At 43.0% G+C, this 21653-nt stretch overlaps 2 protein-coding genes across 4 annotated transcripts in view; one reads left to right on the forward strand and one right to left on the reverse strand.

The window, feature by feature from the left end:
* MCF2L2 (MCF.2 cell line derived transforming sequence-like 2) overlaps positions 1-21653 on the reverse strand; it is a 137052-nt gene that overhangs the window by 57620 nt on the left and 57779 nt on the right. The window lies entirely within an intron of this gene.
* B3GNT5 (UDP-GlcNAc:betaGal beta-1,3-N-acetylglucosaminyltransferase 5) lies at positions 2347-21410 on the forward strand. Of its 3 annotated transcripts, none has more exons than XM_053986451.1 (2): positions 2347-2372; positions 16710-21410. In XM_053986451.1, the coding sequence occupies exon 2, from the start codon at positions 17050-17052 to the stop codon at positions 18184-18186; it is 1137 nt and encodes a 378-aa protein (XP_053842426.1). In that variant the 5' UTR covers positions 2347-2372; positions 16710-17049; the 3' UTR covers positions 18187-21410. The 3 variants fall into 3 exon arrangements, with proteins under 3 accessions (XP_053842426.1, XP_053842425.1, XP_053842424.1); XM_053986450.1 differs by lacking the exon at positions 2347-2372 and adding an exon at positions 15700-15740; XM_053986449.1 differs by lacking the exon at positions 2347-2372 and adding an exon at positions 16106-16177.

Here is a 21653-nt window from a genome sequence, read left to right on the forward strand (position 1 = left end):
CCTTGCCTCACAAAGATGTTGTCAGATTTATGGTTGCAAAGTGACAAACAGACCCTAATTGTCTGATATGCAATAGTTAAATTTCTATGAAGTCAATGATGAGGTCAGGAATGATTCAGATCAATCACAGTCATGTGAAAGAATTAGAGATACACTATGGGTTTGTGTTTGATATTTACAGACAGTGAGAAGTCTATGATTCTGTGATTCTATAAAATTACACAAGGCACAGCATTGTAGTGGCTTTCCAAGTGAATTTGAATGCCATTTTAAACCCAGTTTTTCTCTTTACAAAAGTTAGGCAAAAGCGTATTCAATGAAGGCGCGTTCGCAGCATTTTCTTTGGTTTGTTTTTTAAATACTTCTGTCTCAGTCCTACTGCCCATGGAGACTGACTTACTATTGATGTTCTTCAATGAATCAGGCATTCCCCTCAGGTTGGTGTAAGGAAGTCACCAAGATTTGTGGGGAAGGTGGAAGAGGAAAAGAAACCCTAAATCACGCTCTTCTTTACTCCTCTGAAGAGTCCCAACAGCAAAGTGTGACAAACAAGTTTCACTGTGACCTACAAACTAACTACCCAGCAATAAGATGTTATTTGGCACCTCGGAGACTCAGAGGAGCAATTAGCTAAACTTTTATGGCGTCCCCTAAGAAATTTTTAAGATGTAAGTACTTTAGAACTTTCAGCACATCACTTTTCGCGCTGTGAGCGTCAGCGCATGACAGAGTTTTCCCACGTCGCACACTGCAGTCTCACCCTGCCCAGCCGCTCGGGAGCAGCGCCGCGGGCGGGCAGGGTGTTTGCGAGCAGCGGGACAGCCGAGCCGAGGAGGGAGCCCGGGCCGGGCGCGGGGAGCCGGCGCGGGGGGCGGAGCCGGTGGCTCCCGGGCCGCCGGAGCCCATCTGCTGCCGGGGAGCGCCGTGTCCCGGCCCGTCCCTGCTGCCCGAGCGAGCCAGCCGAGGAGAAAGCAGCTCTCCGGCCAGTTTGGTAGGTGAGCTGCGGGGATCTCTGCTGGGTGTCTGTCGTCCCGCTGCCCCTCGCGCTTTCTGAACTAAGAGCGGCCGGGCTGTTCGTCCCTCTGATGGCTAAAGCGAGTGCCGGGGAACTAAAAGTAGTGAAAATACTCCGGTTTTCTAAATTTTTTTATCTTCTCTGCCTGGCTTCAGGGATTGTAAGAGATGGTCTGTTTAGGGGAGGAGTGTGTCTCACTTCTCCGCGTTTCAGGAATTGCGGTTCCCTGCTTTGGACAAACGAGTTTTCCAACTGCTTTGTTCCCAAGGTCTCGGTGCAGACCGCATCCATTATCGCCGTACGCGCTTGCCCCTCTCCCGTCCTAAAGAAGGGTCTTGTTGGGGTTTGGGATTTCAAATTCCTGTGATAAACGAGACCCAAACTTCAGTGTAGTTTTGATGTCTGTTCTGCGTAACCTTTTAGCACATTAGCACATTCCCCCCAAACCTCTGATTGTCTGGCAGTCGATTATGTTTATAAAAAAAAAAAAAAAAAAAAAAAAAAAAAAAAAAAAAAAAAAAAAGCCAGAAAATTATCAGCCTTTTGTTGTTCTTTCAGGGTCTTTCTCATGCCCTGAGCCTTGGAGGGAAAACTCGCGGCCACTCGAGCATTGCGGTGAAACAACCCATTCAAAGGCGCGCCGTTTCCTCCCGCCCCTTGTTCCAGCAGCCCCTCCCGGCTTCCTATTCCTCCAAACAATTTTTTTTTCCTACAGGAAAAGTGTGGTATTTTTTTTTTCTTCCTCCACTGTTCCCACACAAGAAACTCGCAGATCCAGCTGGGAGTTTCTCCGCGCAGCCCTGCGTTGCAACACGGGGACGCGCCCCCGAGAGCGCCGGGGCTGCCGCCCGCCTGCTGAGCGCGGAACGTGGGCTCGGAGCTGCCACCGCCCCGAGCAGTTTTTGGGCACCCCGTAGGAAAAATCGGCAGGAGAAATCACATTAGGGAAAAGAAGGAGAGTGAACGCTTTCAAAAAAGGCCGTTTGCGCGAAGCAAAGCTTGAAAAAAAAGTATCTTTTTTTTTTTTTTTTTGTCTGTGCTCTTGGCCAGGCTGCGGAGCTCCCGATGGGGGGAGGCTGGCGGCGGGCGGTGTGCAGGGACGGGCCCGCCGGCTCCCGCCTTTGTTCCCCCGAAGGGGCGCCCGCAGCCGCATGGCTGGAAGCTGTTCCCTGCCCGCCGCCCCTCCCAGGCCGCTGCCGGGCTCCGCGGGTGCTCCGGAGGACGGGGATGGGGGAAGGCGCGGTGGCGGGCAGGATCACCATCGGTTTGGGGCCGCGGGGCTGCCGGGAGGTGGCAACAACCATCGGGGGAAAGCCCGTGGGGGCGGCGGGGTGTCCTCCAGCCCGCGACTTTCCCGGTATGTTCGATTCTCCTGGGTTCCAAAGATTTCGAGAGAGCTGGAGATGCCCTTGTTGCCGCGCCGGGAGGCGGGCGCGGGGCGCGGGAGGCGGGCGCGGGTTCGGCCGGGCTGGGGGCGGCGGGAGCCAGGAAAGGGAGAATCGCAGCGCCTCATCCGCGCTGCGGGGAGCACAGAAATCACCTGAGCTCTTTGGGAGACAGTAGCTTCGTTAACTGCTTCTGCGCAAGATCTTGGAAGTATCCGGAGATGGGAGGTGTTGGTGTGAGCAACTACATGGAGTGCAAGACAATGATAAGAACCCCTGTAATTATCTTGGCAAGGCAGTGCAGAACTCGGTACGTGCTGCAGCATCCTCAACTCGGATACCCAGGCGCATGCCTGAGGATCTCTTAGCAGCAGTGTTGAAACTACCAATGCGGCTGTTGAAACCTGGTTTGTATGATGCTGTCTGGTTCTCACTTCTCTGTACTTGCATTTCTTCTAGCAGTTGGAAAGGGAAAAGGATGGGGCTAGAAAAGGAACTCATTATCTTTTAAAAGGAAAAATAGCTGCAATCTAAGGGGGTTTTGTTGAATAGGGCAGGAGACAGTAAGTCACTGTTGATAACAGCTGTGGAATATTCTAGCAGTATTCCAGAAGCCTGGACTGTCACATAAAGCTGGGTGTTGCTCTGGTATTATGGAAGTTACCAGTTGTTTCCCCAGAACTTGTTTCATACAAGTCCACCATCTATTATATACAGAAATGTAGTATCACAGTAAAAATGTGGGGGTTTTTTTTGCAGGTAAGGGGTTTGGAGCTTGTTTGTTTTTCTGCTTAGAAATTTAATAGTATCTGCTTACTGGTTGTCTTCCACTGAGTGAAAAAAAACTGTATCACTTTCTGCTTTCTCTGAGATCCCATGTTATTGAGAAACAAACTGGTTGCTCCTGCTGCCCCAAGCAGCAGCTGGGACAGTCTCTCTGACATCTGGCCAAACTGGAGTAGTGAGTACTGATGATAGGAATGGTAATTCACCTACAGATTAGGGAGAAGCATGTGGAAAACACTGCGAGTCATGGCTTATCGTTGGAAATGCCAGTGGCTGATGTGTTTGGAGTCACTCTGCACCACCAGTGTTACAGCATCCAGGATGTACTGAGTGTTGCCTCTGCCATGGTTATCCCTCTGTGTCTGAGCAGTTGTCTAGGTAATCCTCTAACTTGAAGACATTGGTTACTAGAAGTACAAGAAATACTGAGGGGGTTTTGTTGTTGAGAAACCGCCCTGAGGCATTGCTGTTACTGCAGTGGGTCTGGCTGGGACTTGGGACTGGCAGAAAGAGGTGGAGGGAACCACCTGATGGTTGAGCATTGCACTACTGTGATGGATTAGCACTGCACTACCGGCTCTTCCTTCCACATGGAAGGAACTTGCAGAGTTTAGTCAGACACCTTCCTTAGCTTCCTAGGATGGGCAGATCTCAAGTGAGGCTATCTCATTCAGCAGACCTCAGCAATAACTAATCTTTAAATTCCTGTGGAAAGCAGCATGGCCCACCTCTGTCAGGTTGGCCAGAAGTTGAAAGCAGGATTTTTCTCTCATAAAGGAGACATATCTTTGGATTCTTTGCAACATTTGGGAGATTGTGGTCCAGATCCTGAACTGAGATCTGTGCATTCCTGAGTCTTCATAAACTAAAATAATAGTTATGGATACGAGAGGTTCCACTCTTTCATAAGTTTTCTTTGTAGGACATTTGTCCCTGCAGCAAAGGGGAGAATACTGTGGAAGGATCTTTGAAAGATGAACTTGACTTAAATTTTATAGTCAATGGGGAAACCATAACCATGCATGGAAGTAGGATGATGACATGCCTTGATTTGAGAATTGCAACATTTTAGAATAAACTTGTAGCAGTCCTGAAGCTTACTTGTTGCTTGGCCAGCTGTGTAGTCTGATCTTCAACTCAGAATTGTGACTTGGACATGCTGTGGCTGCTACATGCCCAAATAACTCAGAAAATCTAACAGATCCCAGGACTGCTTAAACAACCTGTAAACAGACGACCTCAGAAAGGGAATGCTATAAGCAAAAGCAACTTAGTTGGCAGCACTGTTGAAGTGGGACATACATGTACACACTGCAAAGACCAAAAGCTGTAGGATTTCCTGCCTTGGCTTTCTGCAAAGCAGTTTCATGAGGTCAGGGTTGACTGTCTGGTACCAACTCCAGATTTCTGAATGTAGTTTAAAACTTGAATAAAAAATGGTCACTCAGAACTCCCAGGAATGTTGCCATGCTCTGAAGGTTCATGATCACCCTTCACATGCAGCAGCTCAACCTCACCAACTCAGATGAGGCAGGAAATTTGGAATGAAGAACATCTTTTGTCAACACAGAGCATATGGTTGGAGGTGCTTTGGGACATGGCAGCAAAGGAAAGGATTTAACTGGTCCTTTGCATTTAGAGCTAAGGAAAGTTTCTTCAGATTGAACATGCTGTTGGCCTGCTAAGACTGTATCCTGCATAATTTGTTTCTCCCAGTCTCACTTCCACTAAGACCTGAGGAGGCTTGTCAGACAAAACAGACCTTTTGTCTTAGGGCAGAAAACTTAATTTTTCTTGTTCTTTAAACTGCTACTCATCAGTAGCAGTTTACAAACAGCGCTGCAGCTCTGTGCCCTCAGCCCTCGATAAGCTGTGTTTTTATAAGGAATATGAAACAGACAGAGGAAGGATGAACTTTCTGCTACTTGACTTAGTTAACTAAAGGATGCTTAGTCTTTAACTTTGCACTGTGCACCAGACTGTGCAAGCCATGTTTTTTACTGTTAAAACCACACAAAGCGCTTTCACGCAAAGTGCTTTCTTCTTTGTAACATTCCTGACTTTCCAGTAACATATTTATTCCCTACATTTTTAGTAGGAAGCCTTCTAGTGAGTGATAAGGGTGGCAAAGGGACCATACCTATGACTAATTGTTTGCTGAGGTTCCGGCTGCTTTGTTAGCAAGCCGTGAGTAAAGTCCTGTGGTAATTACAAATACTGGCTTTCTAGTGCATTGCTCTCCAAGTTCAACTTTCTAGAATGATCAGGCTTCTTTAGCGACATCTTTGGTTTTCCTTCTTAAGTCATGCCTTAAGTCATCCCTGCCTTGCAAGCCTCTGCTCCCATCTTTGTAGCTTCCTTCTGCAGTCCACAGACTGTTTTTTTGTGGTTCTGTCTCTCATTGAAGTGCATTTGTAGTTTCTACTTAACTCCGTTCCACTGAACTGTCCTCCCAGCAGTTCCTAAACTGGTGCTGTGTGTATGCAAGTGCTGTAGGTAGTTTGTTACATTCTTGGCCTTAAATTAATCTTGCAAAGAAGTGTGTATGTGTATATACACACATATATACAACAGACATGTATTTTTACATATGTAAAAATATTATTTTACTGGTTCTTGGTGTTATTGACTAGTGTGACCTACTATCCCTTTCTTCTAAGCTGAGACAAGCACTTCTAGTTAAATGCAAGAACACAAGTTCCTTAATTTAATTTACAAAGACTGTCACCTTGGAGAAATCTCAGTGCTTATTAAACACATTGGGAGTGTTTAGCAGCTCCTTTGTTTGAGTTTTCTTATCTGATTTGCATCTTGAGGAACTCTTTGCTTAGCCCTCTGTTTTGTAGCTTGTTGTGGCTGCTTGTTAGCAGCTCTCAGGGAGGGCACTTGAGCCATGGTGAGCTGGAACTGCGGGATGCTGTTCCTCAGCGGCTGCAGCTCTGTTTCCCTCCTAAGTGCATGGGGTGGGGAAGGAGGGGTGCTTTACTCTGCTTTTCTGCCATGAGCCTGTGCTCGTCCTGCTCCCTGTATTTAATAACTACTAAGAGCAGGCAAGCATCTCTTTTTCAATCCCTGCCCTTGTTGCATTGCAGAAGAGGCTGTATAAAAGCCAAAATTCTCCTTAGTTCCCACAGAAGTAGGAGAGGACTAATGGAATTCATCCCACCCCGTTTACAGACAGGCTTAAACAAAGCCTTGCACCGCTATTATCCCAGCCAATCTGCAGCTCCTTTGTATATGCTGAGGTGGCTCTCGATCCACATTATCTTAAAATCTGAAATGCTTACGTCTTTCTGGCTGGCTTGAAGCAATCATGGAGACCCCCAATATGCATGTAGAAACCTTCAGTACTGAATCTGTTTTTAAATTTTCAAAGAACTATCGGCTTGTGAAATATTTGACAGTCTTGAAAACTTTAAAATGTGCAAACCACACAAGAACCGTGAAATTTATGTAATCATATAAAATAATTTAAATTAAACACTTCACTGATGAACTAATGGAAAAGGATAGCTGGATAGATGAATCCAGATGTCACAGAAGTGCTAAATCAGTGGAGAAACATTATCCTCTCTGGTCTTTTTTGGTGGCCAGCTCATCGAGTACACTTATAATAGCAAAACTTTGCCGTCTTCTATAACCCTCTCCCCTAACTGACAGCCCCTTCCCAAGAAGTGGGATCTTTTATACAAATAGAGATTGGAGAATATGAACCTTACAGGTTTGGATAGTGCTTGTTTGTTTGGATAGTGCTTGGTTACTCAAACTATCTCCCGTGCCTCTTAACATAACAATTCTTCAGTTTCAATGCTATAACTATTTCGGGCTATTCTTTGATCTGTGAAAACTGTGAATGCTTTCAGAATTGAAGGGTGGAAGTTAGAAGAAATGGACAGTCTGATGTGTTCCTATTTCTAGATAATGATTTGCCTCAAGTTAGAGTGACTCCTTAGTTGAATTTAAGGTGCTGTTTGTGTAACTTTAATTTTAAAGTAGTTAAAAATGTAAGTTCTTTAACTTCTGCTAGTATATCTTGAATGACTGGTACTTCAGGCTTTTATATAAAATGTGTGTGTGTTTAGTATATATAAACTTCACATTTACACAGCATCTGCACAGTTTTATCAAATTACTGCTGAGCTACCCCAAATGGTAATTAATCTCTTAAGAAAATAACTGCAGTACAAGTGCTAAACATGAAATGAATGTGTGATAGGACAGGCTGATTGCTTGATTCAAATAGATGCATTTCCTATGAATGAAAGAAGACAACCCACTAGATGGGATTATGCAAGAAGCAGACAGGACCATTAACAGCTTTCCTCTTCCCTCAGCCTCGAGCAGAATACAGCATTTCTCTCTTTCTGCTTAAGTGCTGGTGGTAGCTATGCACAGCAGTGAATGGGAGGGGGTGAGGATGAACAAGAGCAGACTCTGTTCAGGGCCAAAGAACAGTGGGCAATGACTGTCTTTTCTTAAGTGCATGCAGGTCTGTGGGTGTATGGAAAGATGGAGTGGATTGGGCAATATTTGCTCTTGGTGATCTCAAGAGGAGGCCTCTGAAGTGTTGTGGTAGTGGCAGCTCCACTGCAGTCATGGGAGGGGATGAGACATTAGCGGTCATCTTAAAGAGGTTCTCTTCCTCATTATCATTAATCAGAAAGCTCATTTTTAATAATTAATTATATATACACGTGCATCCTTAGATGTTGATAGAAGTATTGCTTTTCTCCACACAGCAGCTTCCTTTCTAGGCCAATCCTATAGTTTAAATTACTAGACCTGTGTGTGTAAGCGTGTGCTGTGCTCGAGGTACAGGTTTGTGCGTGGTGGATTCAGTGTAGCATTGGACCTTGTGCTTGCTGGGTGTGTGCATGTGGTGGGGAAAGCATGGCCTTGAAACTGCAGACCTGGATACCTCCCTCATAACAGAACTGAAAACCAGGCTATGGTCCTGGTTGATGGAAGAGTTTTCAGTAAAAGTGGTGTCAGTTCTGACTGATGGGATCTTGGGATGGGAATGAGCACTAGTGTTCTGCAACCAAGCTTCCTCAAACTCTTGCGTATGTACTTTGCAGGTTACAAGCAAACCTGAAGATTTGTCTCCCTGGGCTCTACTTGTAGGTTTGGGAAAGGATTTGAAGCAGAAAAAAGTGATGCAGGACTTCTGTCATGTTTAGTTGTCTATAGAGCATAAATGGTGTCTGGATGGTAAGACAGCATGAGACTTGGCTGAGTTGAATCAACCATGCTTAAGAGAGCAGCTGAGATGATTTGGGAAGTCTTGATGGGATGATACTCTGCTGTGTGGACTCAAGAGTCCACCTCTGGTCTGTGCTAACTTCAGTGCAGAACAGGGAGAGTTAATCTAATAGAGCAGTAAGAAAACCCACAATACTCCCATACCCTGCAGGTTAACCAGTATATTTGACATTTTTAATACCAACATGTTTTATCATCACTAGTTTAACTGAAAGAGAAAAACACAATAATTTGGCACAAAACCACCCTGCATCCTAATCTAAAACTGAACTTACAAATTCTCATTTATCTGTCTTCCTGCCTCAGTGTCTACATTGTAGAGGCCCATGCAACATCCAAGCTCTTGCTGCAGTGTGGGACATCCATTTGGAGTTAGATGCAGAATTAGGTTAATAGGCTACAGTATTGTCTGAGGAAGAGGGATAGACTGGGAAGTAGACGAGAGAATATTTACTCTGGAATGAAAATCTTAAAACCTAGAAATGGCCATGGTACAATGGTGTTAGCCTTCGGTTTAAACAAGCCCTTCACACACTTTCTGACTCACTGCATTATTTTTAAGTATTCTTACTGGGCAAAAGAAAGGTTTCTGAGAGGCTCCATAGAAAGGCAGCTTGAACTAGTCTTACAGATAGTTGTGTCAGTCTGAAACTTGACTTCCTCTTTTAGTTTGGCAGCTAGCATGGAAAAAGTCTGCTTCAGATAGTTGTTCAGCTTGATCTTCAGGTATGGCCTGCAGACTGGAACAGAAATCACCTTGGATTTGTGGGGAAAATAGACAGGAAATAACATCTCTAAATCTAGCTGCAAATAAATATTTGAATGGGCTTACTTAAAACAGGCACCCAAAAAATTATTGATTAGGTGGAGGCCTGATGTTGTAGCTCTTCAACTGGAACACGCTATGAAACAGGGACATTCAGTATTAATGCCTAACTAGGGAATTTCCATTTTCTTGTCTTCCAGTGCTGAGTTTTGTACTGGATCCTTAACTGCTTGATAGTTCATAATTGCTTTCTCTACTATGGGGAAAATGGTTTTCTTCAGTGTTCAGCTCAAAGCGTGCCATGTTTAATGGGATGTCCTTCTTGCAAGATTGTCTGAAATTCACTTTTGTAAAGAGGTGAATACACTAATGTGGGATATAAAGTAGTGGTGAGCCGTTTGTAATGCCTCCTGTGGTCCTTGCCCACTTCTGCAGGCAAGCTGTGTTTATAATATTCTGGGAGTAAGTGATATTATAATCACTAGAAAATTCATTACACCACTTGCACAGAAGCTTCCAGATAAGACTCCAAATGCAAACAGAAATGGTCTACTGTAAAATGGAGAGGGAGGTGACTTTCCAGAGGCTATAGTAATGGGGTAACATTAATAGCTGCAGTTAATGTGCCCTGCCCCTTTGCTACCTCTTTTTGCCTTGGTGCATGGGAGGAGAAAGGAATGTGTGTCAGAGTCATATGTGTTTAAATGCTGGCACTGTGAAAGTGAACTTACATAAATTCAGACTGCTGTTCAGTGCATCATTAGAGCTCATTGCTGCCAAAACAGATGTGGTGGGTTGTACAATAGGTGCCATTACAGCCTTTGTAGCTGAGTCTCAAGAGTTCTGACTTGTCTGTGTGGAAGTTGAGTGTTTAACTTAGTCCCTCTTCTCAGAACATGAGGACATGTGGCCTCAATCATGTCACTGACAGACAGAAACTTAAGAACATTATCCTTACTGTCAGTACAAAGAACAGGCTCTTTTCACCTCATCTGCTGCATGTAAAACAAAAAAAATCATGTTGGTGCTTGTGCATTTTATGCAAATCCCTTGAAGTAAATGATTCATATTTTGGAGACTCATTCTGGAAAATGCTGTCCTTCCTTCTAGGTTGTATGAGGAAGAGTCTGCAGTGGATATGGGAGGTTAAAACAGCTGAGAACTGCAGTCTCATGTAGACTGATAACTGAAAGATGTGGTCCTTCTCCTCTCCTGCCATCTCCATAAAGGCTGTTTTGGACAACTGATCTTGATAAAAGCAATTTAAGAAGGCAAATCTGTCCTTTCTGGCAGATGTCTCCATTTACATTGGCTTGTAGCAGCTGGGAAGTTTCAGTTCATTTTAGGGGAAATCATTCTCTCTCTTTCCACCCAATAGTGGAAAAGCAGAAGAAATTATTCTCTTTCTTTCCACCCAATAGTTACAGTAAGTGCAAAACCTCTGTAGAAACTAAATCTCTATTGGCAATTAGCTGCTTCCTGGCAGTGCTAAGCATTTACAACCTCTTTCTGCTTCCAGCCCTGAAGGAATTGAACTGCTTTGCTCAATTGCCATCTAAAGCTTTGCCATCCTTTTAATTTCTCTGCCAACATTGCTCAGCACTTGCAAGTTTCAGCCATCAGTGAGAAACAGCAATTGGGCACAGCATCAAATGGCTCATTTTTCTAGGTGGTGATGTAGTTAGTCTGATACAGAACTTCCTTGGACAAAGTGTTGTGCTTCAAAGCCCATTGTTTTAAATAAGGAGATTCCTCTTGACCAAGCAATTTCAGAATCATTTAAGGAGTCTGTGTTTTGGAAAGTGCTGGATGTTTACCTTCATGGAAAGTCAGGTGTCTGTTCAACCTGAGAAGTCCTCAACACATACACAAAGAGCATGTAAGAATGCTGCTGTACCATCCCAGGAAACTGTACCCTGAGTAGGAGTTGCAAGCAAACTCAAGAGCTTGCAGGTGAAGCCTGCATTGGAAGTTGCAAAAGATGGGTTATATGTTCTTGAAACAAAATTTGCAAAGCTACTGTCAGTCATTGCTGCATTATGTTTCACATCTGTGACCTGATTCTAAACTTTTCATAGATCTTTGGAGCACAGGACTATTTCTTTTTGTTAATTCCATTGCCATTGTGACCATGTTTTCCTAAAGAATACTTGTCTGAATTGGCTTCCATTTCTCAACAGTTTGGACAGAACAAGGTATAATAGGGGAAGTCTTTACATTTTTGAAATAATTTTCTTTGCAGACTGTTTGTGACTTCTTTTCATCTTGGTGCTTGCAAACTGTGTAGGAAGGCAGCCTTAGCTAAGCAATTACTGCATCTTTTTTTCCTAAAGTGACCTTCTGTCACTATGGCAGGAAGTTCTAGAAGTGCCAGGAACTGTCCTTTATTTTCTGGCACAACTCACATAACAGAAGAACATGAGGATTAATATATAAGTGCTTAATATATAAGAAGTGAATGGGAAGTGAAGAAGGAGGACATAGGCTTGGGAAGAGATGACAGATAACATAACTTGTGAAGAAACATCAGCAACAGAAAAACCATCAGAGGAACCTGGGTTATATAACCTTGTAGCTAAAGCTGTAAGCAGCAAAGTCCATTCAGGCTTTGCTCCCATTAACTTAGACACATACTTTCATCATCTTCAATTACTCAATTGTAATGAAAAATCTTTATAAACTTGTGTTTTGACAGCTTATTTGATGTGTGAACTTGGCTAGATTTCTTTTGAACTTTGGGTGTAAACAGTACATAAATCAATATTAGTGATGGGAGAATTCAATTTCACAGGAATTACAACTGTTTAAATTGCTTCAAACACAGCAAAAAATGTTTTGAATTCTACTTAACAAATAAAACTCTCAAACATATCAAGATGTGTTCTTTGGACCCCATAGTCCCTTTCTAAACAGATTTTGAAAGCTTCAAGAAAATCCAACTCACTTTTCTCAGGATTGTTCCATCCTTGCACTAGGTTTGACACATCTCTCTGAATTTAAAGCCAGGCAGTGATAATCTTGGCCCATGCAGCTTTAACTGCAACATATCGGTCACCTCTGTGGCTGGACACGTTCCTTTAGTGCTGTAGAAGTAGTGTTGCAGCTTAGAGGATATCTCATGTCACATCTGATATCAAGATGGAGCAAGCAGGATAGAGTGCAGCTGAAACAGGAGCTGAAACACATCTCTACAATGTGACTTCTAACCTGGGCATCCACTCCAGTGTCAAACAAGCTGATATGGAGTAGCTTGTGCGACAGAACTATCCCATCCTTAAAGCAAAAGCCTGTCCTAGGGCTTCAAAATTTCTGTAGCACCAGTGTCTGGCAGTAGCTTTAGAATTGAAAAGACTGAAAGCTTTAGAAACTGTGTGTTATATCAGGTTCTACAAAAGAAAATCCTTAAGTCCTATTGTGCACCTAGGTTAGACACAGCTGGACCTCAATTAGTCACTTTCTGATAATTCCTTCAGGGATTCAGCAGGTTGCTTTTTGGAGGTAAGAGGATGGGAGGAGCTAAATTTGGATTGTTGAGCAACTATATAAACTCCAGAGCTGTTGGAAGCTGTGGAAGGTTAGTGTGGTAAGGATGAGAGGGCAGAGTGACTGTAAGACTGTCCCCAGTAGCCAAGGACAGACAATACATGGACATAGAAATCAGCAGCTCTTCAGATTACTTCTGTTTGGAACTAAGTAATGTTTGAGGTCTTCAGTCTTTCTGGTAGATCTTCTGAATTTTAACCAAGAGTTGCTGATATGAAAGGGCCAGTTGCTACAAGTTGATTGTAAAAAATGGTTCTATTTAAAATAGTGTTTCCTGGTATATCCTGGCAAAGCCATTGTGATCTGAACTTATCTTCTGTCCTGGGTGGGAAGAGTGAAAAATAACTATACATTGTGATCTTTGTCCTAAAATACATGTCGTGCTGGGATGTGGTGTATTGAAGCCCACCCTGTGTATGGTACCACATGACAAAATCTGTAGCTGGGAGTTTTGAGATGTTCTCTCTGGGCAGTCTTAGTTGGTCTCTTGGATTTAGGTTTTTATCAGGGTGGTGTTAGTTGGAAAAATCCCCATGTTGGACATCTTTTGTGTAAACGTTGTCTCTTCGTGTTCTTCCTGTGAAGGTCTGTACCTCTAGTGTCTCATGTCTAGAGTGTCTTTATTTCTCTTTAGGACGTGTCTTGTCTGTCTCTCCTTAGCTGACTTTCCAAAACTGTTCTACTTCTGTCCTGAAACAAACTTCATACTGACTTTTTTCAAAAGTTAAAGTAGGTCCCTAAGGATTTGCTTTTCCATAGTGGTTACTCTACAAACTATTGAGTTTGCAAGTCAAACTACGCCAGCTCCTCTTTCACCCTAGAATATATTCCAGATGCAAAACAGAGAACAGTGGACAGTTGCTACAATGAGTCATGCTTGTGGAAGTATTAAAAGGTTAAATAAACTCCTTTAGCAAAGACAGGATTGCTACAGGATGGCAAAAGCCTACAGTACTTGCAACTGGGGGAACACCACAGGCAGCTCTAATCTTAACTCTGCAGAAAGGAAGGCAGTTACAGGAACTGTGTATGGATCCTTGGTTCTTACAGTCTTTCTCCAGTATTAGAGTGGATCTAACAGCTTTCAAACCACAAGTAAGAAAATGTACAACAAGAGGAAAACCACCTTAGTTATGGTCAGAAAAATGGCTGTCAAGCACAGCTTTATCTCTGTTCCATTGTGTTTCCTCTTGCTAGGGAGAACACATTGATGAGTTGGATTGCTTTCCTTTCCTGGAATGATGAAATTTGAATAGCAGTAAATACGCTGCTGTGGTGTCTCAACCTGTTTTCCAGTTAAGGGAAGGACAACATGACTAAGTCCAAAGGCTGGTTCTTGTAAATGGGCTATAAAAAGTTCTGACACTCAAAGAGACTCCACTTGTGCATTTGTACCTTCAGTGCACATCTCCATGCTTTTTTGGAGAGATGGGTGAGTGGGTATAGACTGTCTTAAATTTCACCGTATTGCTCATCTATAGTCACATTTTAAAGTTTTACCTGAAAGGTTTTTTTGTAAGGAGGATTCTGAACAACTTTTGTCTACTAATGGTTCATCCAATTCCACTGAATTAGAACAAGGAAATGACAGACCAGACTGTTCCAGCCCTTAGCCAGTTAATTTTATAGCTTTTTTTTTTTTCCTCATAGGAAAAGTTTAAGTTCTCTTTCCAGCATCCCTGACTGGATGGTGCTAGGGAGCAGAAAACTGACTCTCTGCATGCCTCCCCTGCTACCTGCTCCATATTTAAAGCTATTTCAATTATGTGCTTTGTGGTGGATTTTCTTGGTGGGTGTGTGGGTTTGGTTTGAGTGTTGTTGGTGGTTTTGTTTTTTTTCTGGAGACTGGTTTTTTTTCCTAGTGGGGAATAACTGTCATGTAGGTTAGTTTCACTGCTACCTTGCAGGGACCATGTCCTTTTTATCTGTGGTGTTGACTGTTGACTCCTTTTACCCAATGGCTTTGGCAATTGCAGACTGTTTCCTGAACTTCTTATCCAAGTGTAAACCAAAAAAGTTGTATTTGGTGATGACTATCCTTGTGTTTACCAAGGTAAACTTTGCTTCAGGTGGTTAAATAGATTGCCTTGTGCTCCCTTTGCTTTCAGTTCTCTGTTTTAAGTTTATCATGATGGCAGTGAACAACCTGACTACCTGGTAGCTTCAGACTCACTCCTTCAAAAGGACCTACCAAAAGTTGGGATTTCTATAACACTCCAGCTTGTCTGCATCCCTGTGCTTCATCTGAAATAGGAGTAAGCTTTGTAATAGTGTTCTATTGTAAAGTTGCTGAGTTTATAACTCTGACGTGCATTGTTTAACTTCATGTTTCCAAAATAAAAAGGGTTTAAACTGATACTATAAAAAGTGCTGACTGACTTTTATTCACCAAACTGCCCATACAGCTTTTCTGTTATGCATTACAATCTGCAATCCTCGGGTACACCAATGCATGGTTTCCATTTTGAGCAGCTGGTCCCCTTCCTGGAGCACCACAAAATTGCCCCAGGTATTCTTATCACTGTTTACTCTATTGTGTTTGCATCATGCTATTCTAGTTACAAGACTTCAGATGGCTAAAACAGTCTCAAAATATTTGTGCTGCACGTAACTTCTGACTTGAAAGTGATAGCTTGTGTTCTCTTGCTTCTGGGGCTGTTTCCATGCAACAAGTGCTTAGTCCATGGGATGTCATTCCTTATGGTGCTAGTCCTACACTTCTTGCTTGACAGCTAATTTTGGCTTTTTATGGGATGAACAAGTAGTTGCTACTTCAGGCTGCTCTTGTTTGTTATACAGCAGAGACAACTCTGGCTACAAGAACCAAATTTTAACGTGCAGGGCAAGAAGGCTGAACTTGGGTGGCTTTTTGTGCTTTGGGTTCTTCAGTTAAACCCTGGCCGGTAGCAGAGACAGCGGCGCTGTGTGAGCAGTGCGGTGTCGAGAGGGGTACCTGTGGCAGGGGTGCCTAGCGGGAGACCCAGTGAGTCAGTGTGTCCGTGTGTCCGTGTGTCCCGGGTAACTCGGGTGCCCGAAGGGGCCGGGCAGAGTCCGTGTGTCCCGAGTAACTTGGGTGCCCGAAGGTGCGGGCCGGGCAGAGTCAGTGTGTCTGTGTGTCCGTGTGTCCCGAGTAACTCGGGTGCCAGAAGGTGAGGGCCGGGCAGAGTCTGTGTGTCCGTGTGTCCGTGTGTCCCGGGTAACTCGGGTGCCCGAAGGGGCCGGGCAGAGTCTGTGTGTCCGTGTGTCTGTGTGTCCGTGTGTCCCGGGTAACTCGGGTGCCCGAAGGGGCCGGGCGGTAACGGCCGGCGCGGGCTCGCGGCGCCTCGCGCCCCGCGGCCGTTGGGCCCAACGGCCGCTGCCCTCAGGCCGGCGGGGACGCGCGCAGCGGCGGGGCCGGCCTGGGGCTTCGCGGCCACCAAGGTGCGGGACGAGGCCATCCCGGCGCCCCCAGGGCTGGGGGGGAAGGAGCGGTGCGGGAGAGGAGGCGGCGGGGCGGGGACACGGAGCGCGGCCGGGCGGGACCCCGAGCGCTGGCCCCGCACTCGCTGCCCGGGAGCAGTCGCAGGGCTCCGCCTGGCTCGGGGTCCAGCCGACTGCCGGCCCAAAAGGCAATTTTTAAACCCGGCCGTTTGTAGCGTGCGGCGCTCTCCGAGCTTAGAGCAGTTTTAAAAGATTGTCATCGGCCCGCTAACGGCAGTGGGGGTTTCTAAGAAAGAGGTTTCTGTGTCAGTCTCCTCTCTCACTGGCCTCCACAAGCTTGCTCCGGGCCACTGACCGCCTCTGACTTGCTGCCAGTCGGCTCTTTTTTTTTTATTTATATTTTGAGGAGTGGGAGGGATGTCTGTATGTGGGTGGTGATGGGCAGTGACTGAAAAGTCACCTCATTTCCGTGACCAAACCTAAAACCAAATGTGTTAATAACAGCTCAAACTTTTTTCCTCTCCCCTTTCAGAATTGGCAGGTGTTCATCTTCATGAAGGAAAGAAACACTAGAAGTTCTGACTAGAACTGTAGTGTTTGCTTCAAGATGCCCCAAAGGGAAAATATTCATCTGCAAGTCTCATCTTTCAAAACTGCCTGTATTCTTTCAATCAAAGAGAAACATTTTTTGAGAAAGATGACTCGTGAAGTCTGTGAACAAAGCTGTCTTCACAAGGATACTGAATGAAAGACATCATGCCTTACAAGGGACACTTATCTTGAAGGGTGACACTGTGCTCTTAAACTAAAACACAGGCACTGTAAAAACACTGATCCTGAACAAAAATAAGGATTATAAAAACTGCATCAGAATGTTTGTTAGTCCCAGAAGAGTCAGAAAATGCCATTTTTTGCAGATATGTGCCACTTGCTTCATACTGTGTCTCATGATTTTTTGGGTACCGTTTGATAATCATATTGTGAGCCATATGAAGTCCTATTCCTACAGATACCTCATAAATAGCTACCATTTTGTGAATGACAGCCTATCTGTCAGCAGGGATAACCTGAACAGAGTATCAAGCTACCAGTACTTGATCAACCACAGAGAGAAATGTCAGCAGCAGGATGTCCTTCTCCTATTGTTTGTGAAGTCTTCTCCTGAAAACCGTCATCGAAGGGATGCGATTAGACAGACTTGGGGTAATGAGAACTATGTTCGTTCTCAACTTAATGCCAACATTAAAACCCTTTTTGCTTTAGGACGACCAACACGCCATCTGCAGAAAACACAGCAGCAAAGAGAACTTGAGCTCGAAGACCAGAAATACCAGGATTTGATTCAGCAAGACTTCTTGGATACTTTTCACAATCTTACTCTTAAATTGCTTTTACAGTTTAGCTGGGTGAATGCTTACTGTCCTCATGCCAGGTTCATTATGTCTGCAGATGATGACATATTTATCCATATGCCAAATCTCATTGATTATCTCCAAAGTCTCACACAAATGGGTGCTCAAGATCTCTGGATTGGTCGTGTCCATCGTGGATCCCCTCCCGTAAGAGACAAGAGCAGCAAATACTATGTTCCATATGAAATGTACCAGTGGCCCTCTTACCCTGACTACACAGCAGGAGCTGCATATGTAATATCAAATGATGTAGCAGCTAAAGTCTACGAGGCTTCATTGACTCTGAATACAAGTCTTTATATAGATGATGTTTTCATGGGTCTCTGTGCCAATAAAATGGGAATTGTACCACAATATCATGTATTTTTTTCTGGGGAAGGAAAGGCTCCATATCATCCCTGCATTTATAACAAGATGATGACATCTCATGGACATGTAGATGATCTTCGCCAGCTCTGGAAGCAGGCTACAGATCCCAAAGTTAAAAAGATTACTTCAGGGATTTGGGGTAGAATGTACTGCAGACTAGTCAATATTGTGCTCCTCTGTAAACTGTACTATGTGGACACGTATCCTTGTTCAGCTGCGTTTTCTTAATACTTGAATATCTGCATTGAAGATCCACTGAGCCAAGACAGAGCAACAACATTTTAGGTGTTTATCCAAAATATATGTAAACATGGAAAGAGGTAAAATTTACACGTGAATACTTGGGGTGGGCAGAGGGAGAGGAAGAAGATGGTCCCAGGGTCCCAGATTCTGTTCAGAGACTTATTGGAATAGCTCTTCTGTTGTACTTCAACATTTTACATTGTAGCCTGTTTTTTTACACCTTTCAAGGGATGCAAGTCTGGATTATAAGTGAACTATAACGGACTTGACTTCTAGACTTTGAAATGCTTGTTGAAAATATCTGTTTCTTTGAACTTGTCAGTAAGTCTTGATGGTTTTTATAAAAGCTATGTGAACTAAAGCATGTGGCAAAAAAATTCCCTGTTATACCAGAATGGAGTAGACCTTTCAAAGCATGAGGAAAGTGGAACTTCTGACTTAATGAATGAGGCTATCACAGTAGTTTAAGGTAGTGTAAACTCTCTACAAATATTCACCATTTCTCAGTGCTTCATATGAAGTCAGTCTGGACATGCATAGCTGACAAATAGTGAGTGCTAGAAGTGAAGACCTGCTACAATTGTTTTGTCAAAGCTGCCTAAATCTTTGAAATAGGGAAACAGTGTCTGGATGCCTTCTGACTTGGTGGTTTTAAATAACAAAGGAACCCCCTTTAGAACCTGAAGCTATAAAAAACCAAATACCACTCATGTGTCTGGTTGGGTTAATACTTCTCTGTTTTCTGAAAAGTGAATCAGCACATTTAAAGAGTCCAATCTTTAATAAGCAAATAAGTTAAATTTTCTTCTAATAATGCTTCTGTTTTCCAGTATTCTAGAGGTGAAAAGCAAGCTAAAGTCCCCAGATATGTTACTTCGATCTAGTTAAAGACTTAAAAAAGCAAAATTTCATGCTTGTACTAACAGAGAGGGAGGATATTTTCTGTATAAACTTTGACTTTGCATTGAAGAGATAGGGAGATGGTGATTCACACAAACTCAGTACACAAATCATAATAACTAAAATATTTCTCCTGAAGTCAAAATTGTCTTTAAAATTCCAGGGTTGTTTGTGTCCACAAACCCCTGTACCTTGAATATATCTCAACATTAATATCACTTGCAAAGGAATAAAATGCCTGTGCTTTGTAAGCCAAAACAGAGCTAAGTGATGTGCAATCTGCAGCCCTTATGAGTTGTCCTGTGGTGCCATAAAGGTACGGCATAGAACCAGAGTTGTAGGCTGCCTGCAGTCCTTGCACAGCTCAGTCATGGTGCTTCCACAGACTCTCAGGACAGATATCTTAGTTGCTAATTGCCAAACCTGTGGCAGCTGTACAGGACTTGCTAGTTTGAAGCTGTGAGTAGTAAATTTGGTGTAACTAACTGCTACTGCTCTTGGAGCTGTGCTGCAGGTTTTCTGGTTTGAATGGATAATGGCATCTGTCAGTGCAGACAGAATCCAGGAGAGAGCTTGCTGACTGTTCTCTAAGCTGTTCAGATGGAGGGTAGGTAGTTACTGGAACTAAGTCAAACATGTAACTTTGTATCATTGGTTTTACAGAAGTAAGATAATAAGATTCCTAACTGGTCCCAAATGTTGGGCATATAAAGAGCTCACAAAGAAATAATTAATCAGCATCAGAATGACTGACAAGTATAACAGCTATACTTCAGAAGGAACAAATCCAGTTCCTTTTCTTGCCTAAACAAATGGATAATAGTACTGGGGATGTAGATCTTTATAACCTGTTGCATACAGAGAAGATGAATGCACATATAGAGAAAGTATTATTGTATATTGAAGGAAGCTGCTTCATCAGATTTCTGACTTCTTGTGAGCCGTTTAAATCAACAAAGCTGCACAGCAAAACTGCACTGCTAGAAAAGCCACCCTGTTCACTGAAGGGAAAGAGGGTCTTCATATGCAGTATGCAACCCAAATGTGCTAGTAAGACTATAGTCTTCCAGCATATCTATGTGTTGGGATTTGTTTTCACTCATATATGCAAAAGTAAAGTAATCTTTAAGTAGCTTTAACTAGCTAACATCTAAAACGCTGCTTAAATGTAGTTGCCATTATCTGAAAATCACTTTTGACCGTTGAAATGCTTTGTTTTACAGTTGGTTTGAGCTTTGTTTGGATTGTTTCTTAATCTTAAAAGGGCCTTGATGTTTGCAGTATGTATTTTCTTTTGCTGCAGTGAAAAGAAGTTGCTTGTTGAATAAAAAGGAAAGCATGAAGGCACTCCTTTCAAAAAATAGAAAAGACATAGAAAACTTCATATTTTCTGGTTCTAAACACAAATTAAGATTTGTACACTTCCATCAGGAATCTTTTTTAACAATAGTCAGTGCTCCAATGCAGGGCTGATAGGTTTTACTTCAAATAAAACTGTATCAGCCTGAATGGTCACTCCTCATTAAGAGTTTGACATTGTTGCACAGCATATTTAATGCTTTTTTTTTACCTGTTTGTTTGGTTTGCATCAGTTTCCCTTTGATATTACTAATTTTTATACAAAGTATTCAATATTTATTCTTAAAGTTTGCTCTGTACCACAGAAAGACAGTTGTTTTGTAAAATTTGTTTTGAATAAACAGACTTATTTCTTTTAAAAAACCTAAGAATACAGAAAAGGTAATTATCTCCTGTTGCTTTCTTTGTAACTGACAGGATCAGTTCTGATACTTTTAAGTGTTGTTCTGAGTTCCCTTTTACAAGAGGACTTCAAATTGCCCCTCATTCCCCCCCGCCTCTGGTGTGTGCAAAAGGCAAAATTGGTGCTCCCAAGAAAAGAGAGAGCTCACAAATTTGTTTACCAAGCTTCTAGGTCTAAAGTTGTATAAAATTGCCAGATATTAGAAGCTGAACCTGTTGTTAATGTTATAATTTGTATGTTCTCTTCAGGCAGCAGTTCCCCTGGAGATGTGTATCTGTCTACATAAGATTTCAGATCATACTTTGCACCTTTGGAAAAGTAGCTGATGGTTTGGGGACCAGACATGGTATTTTCATAGGGTATAATTAAATTCAGATAATTATGATTTGTATGACTCTCCAATTTGTCTGACATAATGTATCAAGTTAGGGTTTTTACAGATGGAGTCATTTGCATCAGGTAGCTCCAATGTACAAGACAGAGGCATAACTAAAGCATGAATTATCTAAATGATAGTGAAGAAGAGAACAAAGGAAATGAAGTCAGAATTGTGGTATTTGGCTTCTTGCGGGGCGGGGGGGCGTTTGTTGTGGGTTTTTTGTTTTCTGGGGGTTTTTTATTTAATTGTTCCCTTTGGCCTAGAAACTGCAGTTCACCTAAAATTAGGTTTGCTTGATACTTTTTGTTGAAGTAAGTGATTTAAGTATCTGGTGCTTTAGAATGTGTTGTTAATAATCTTTTTCTCAAGCTTTTGCAGAAACTTGAGCTTGCAGTTAAATGTCTTGAAGTC

The sequence above is a fragment of the Vidua macroura genome, chromosome 10 (genome assembly GCF_024509145.1).
Source record: "Vidua macroura isolate BioBank_ID:100142 chromosome 10, ASM2450914v1, whole genome shotgun sequence".
Taxonomy (NCBI): domain Eukaryota; kingdom Metazoa; phylum Chordata; class Aves; order Passeriformes; family Viduidae; genus Vidua; species Vidua macroura.

What these genes read in the sequence shown, in the direction of transcription:
- B3GNT5 (XM_053986451.1), top strand. Translation starts at nt 17,050, where the DNA reads ATGTTTGTTAGTCCCAGAAGAGTCAGAAAATGCCATTTTTTGCAGATA.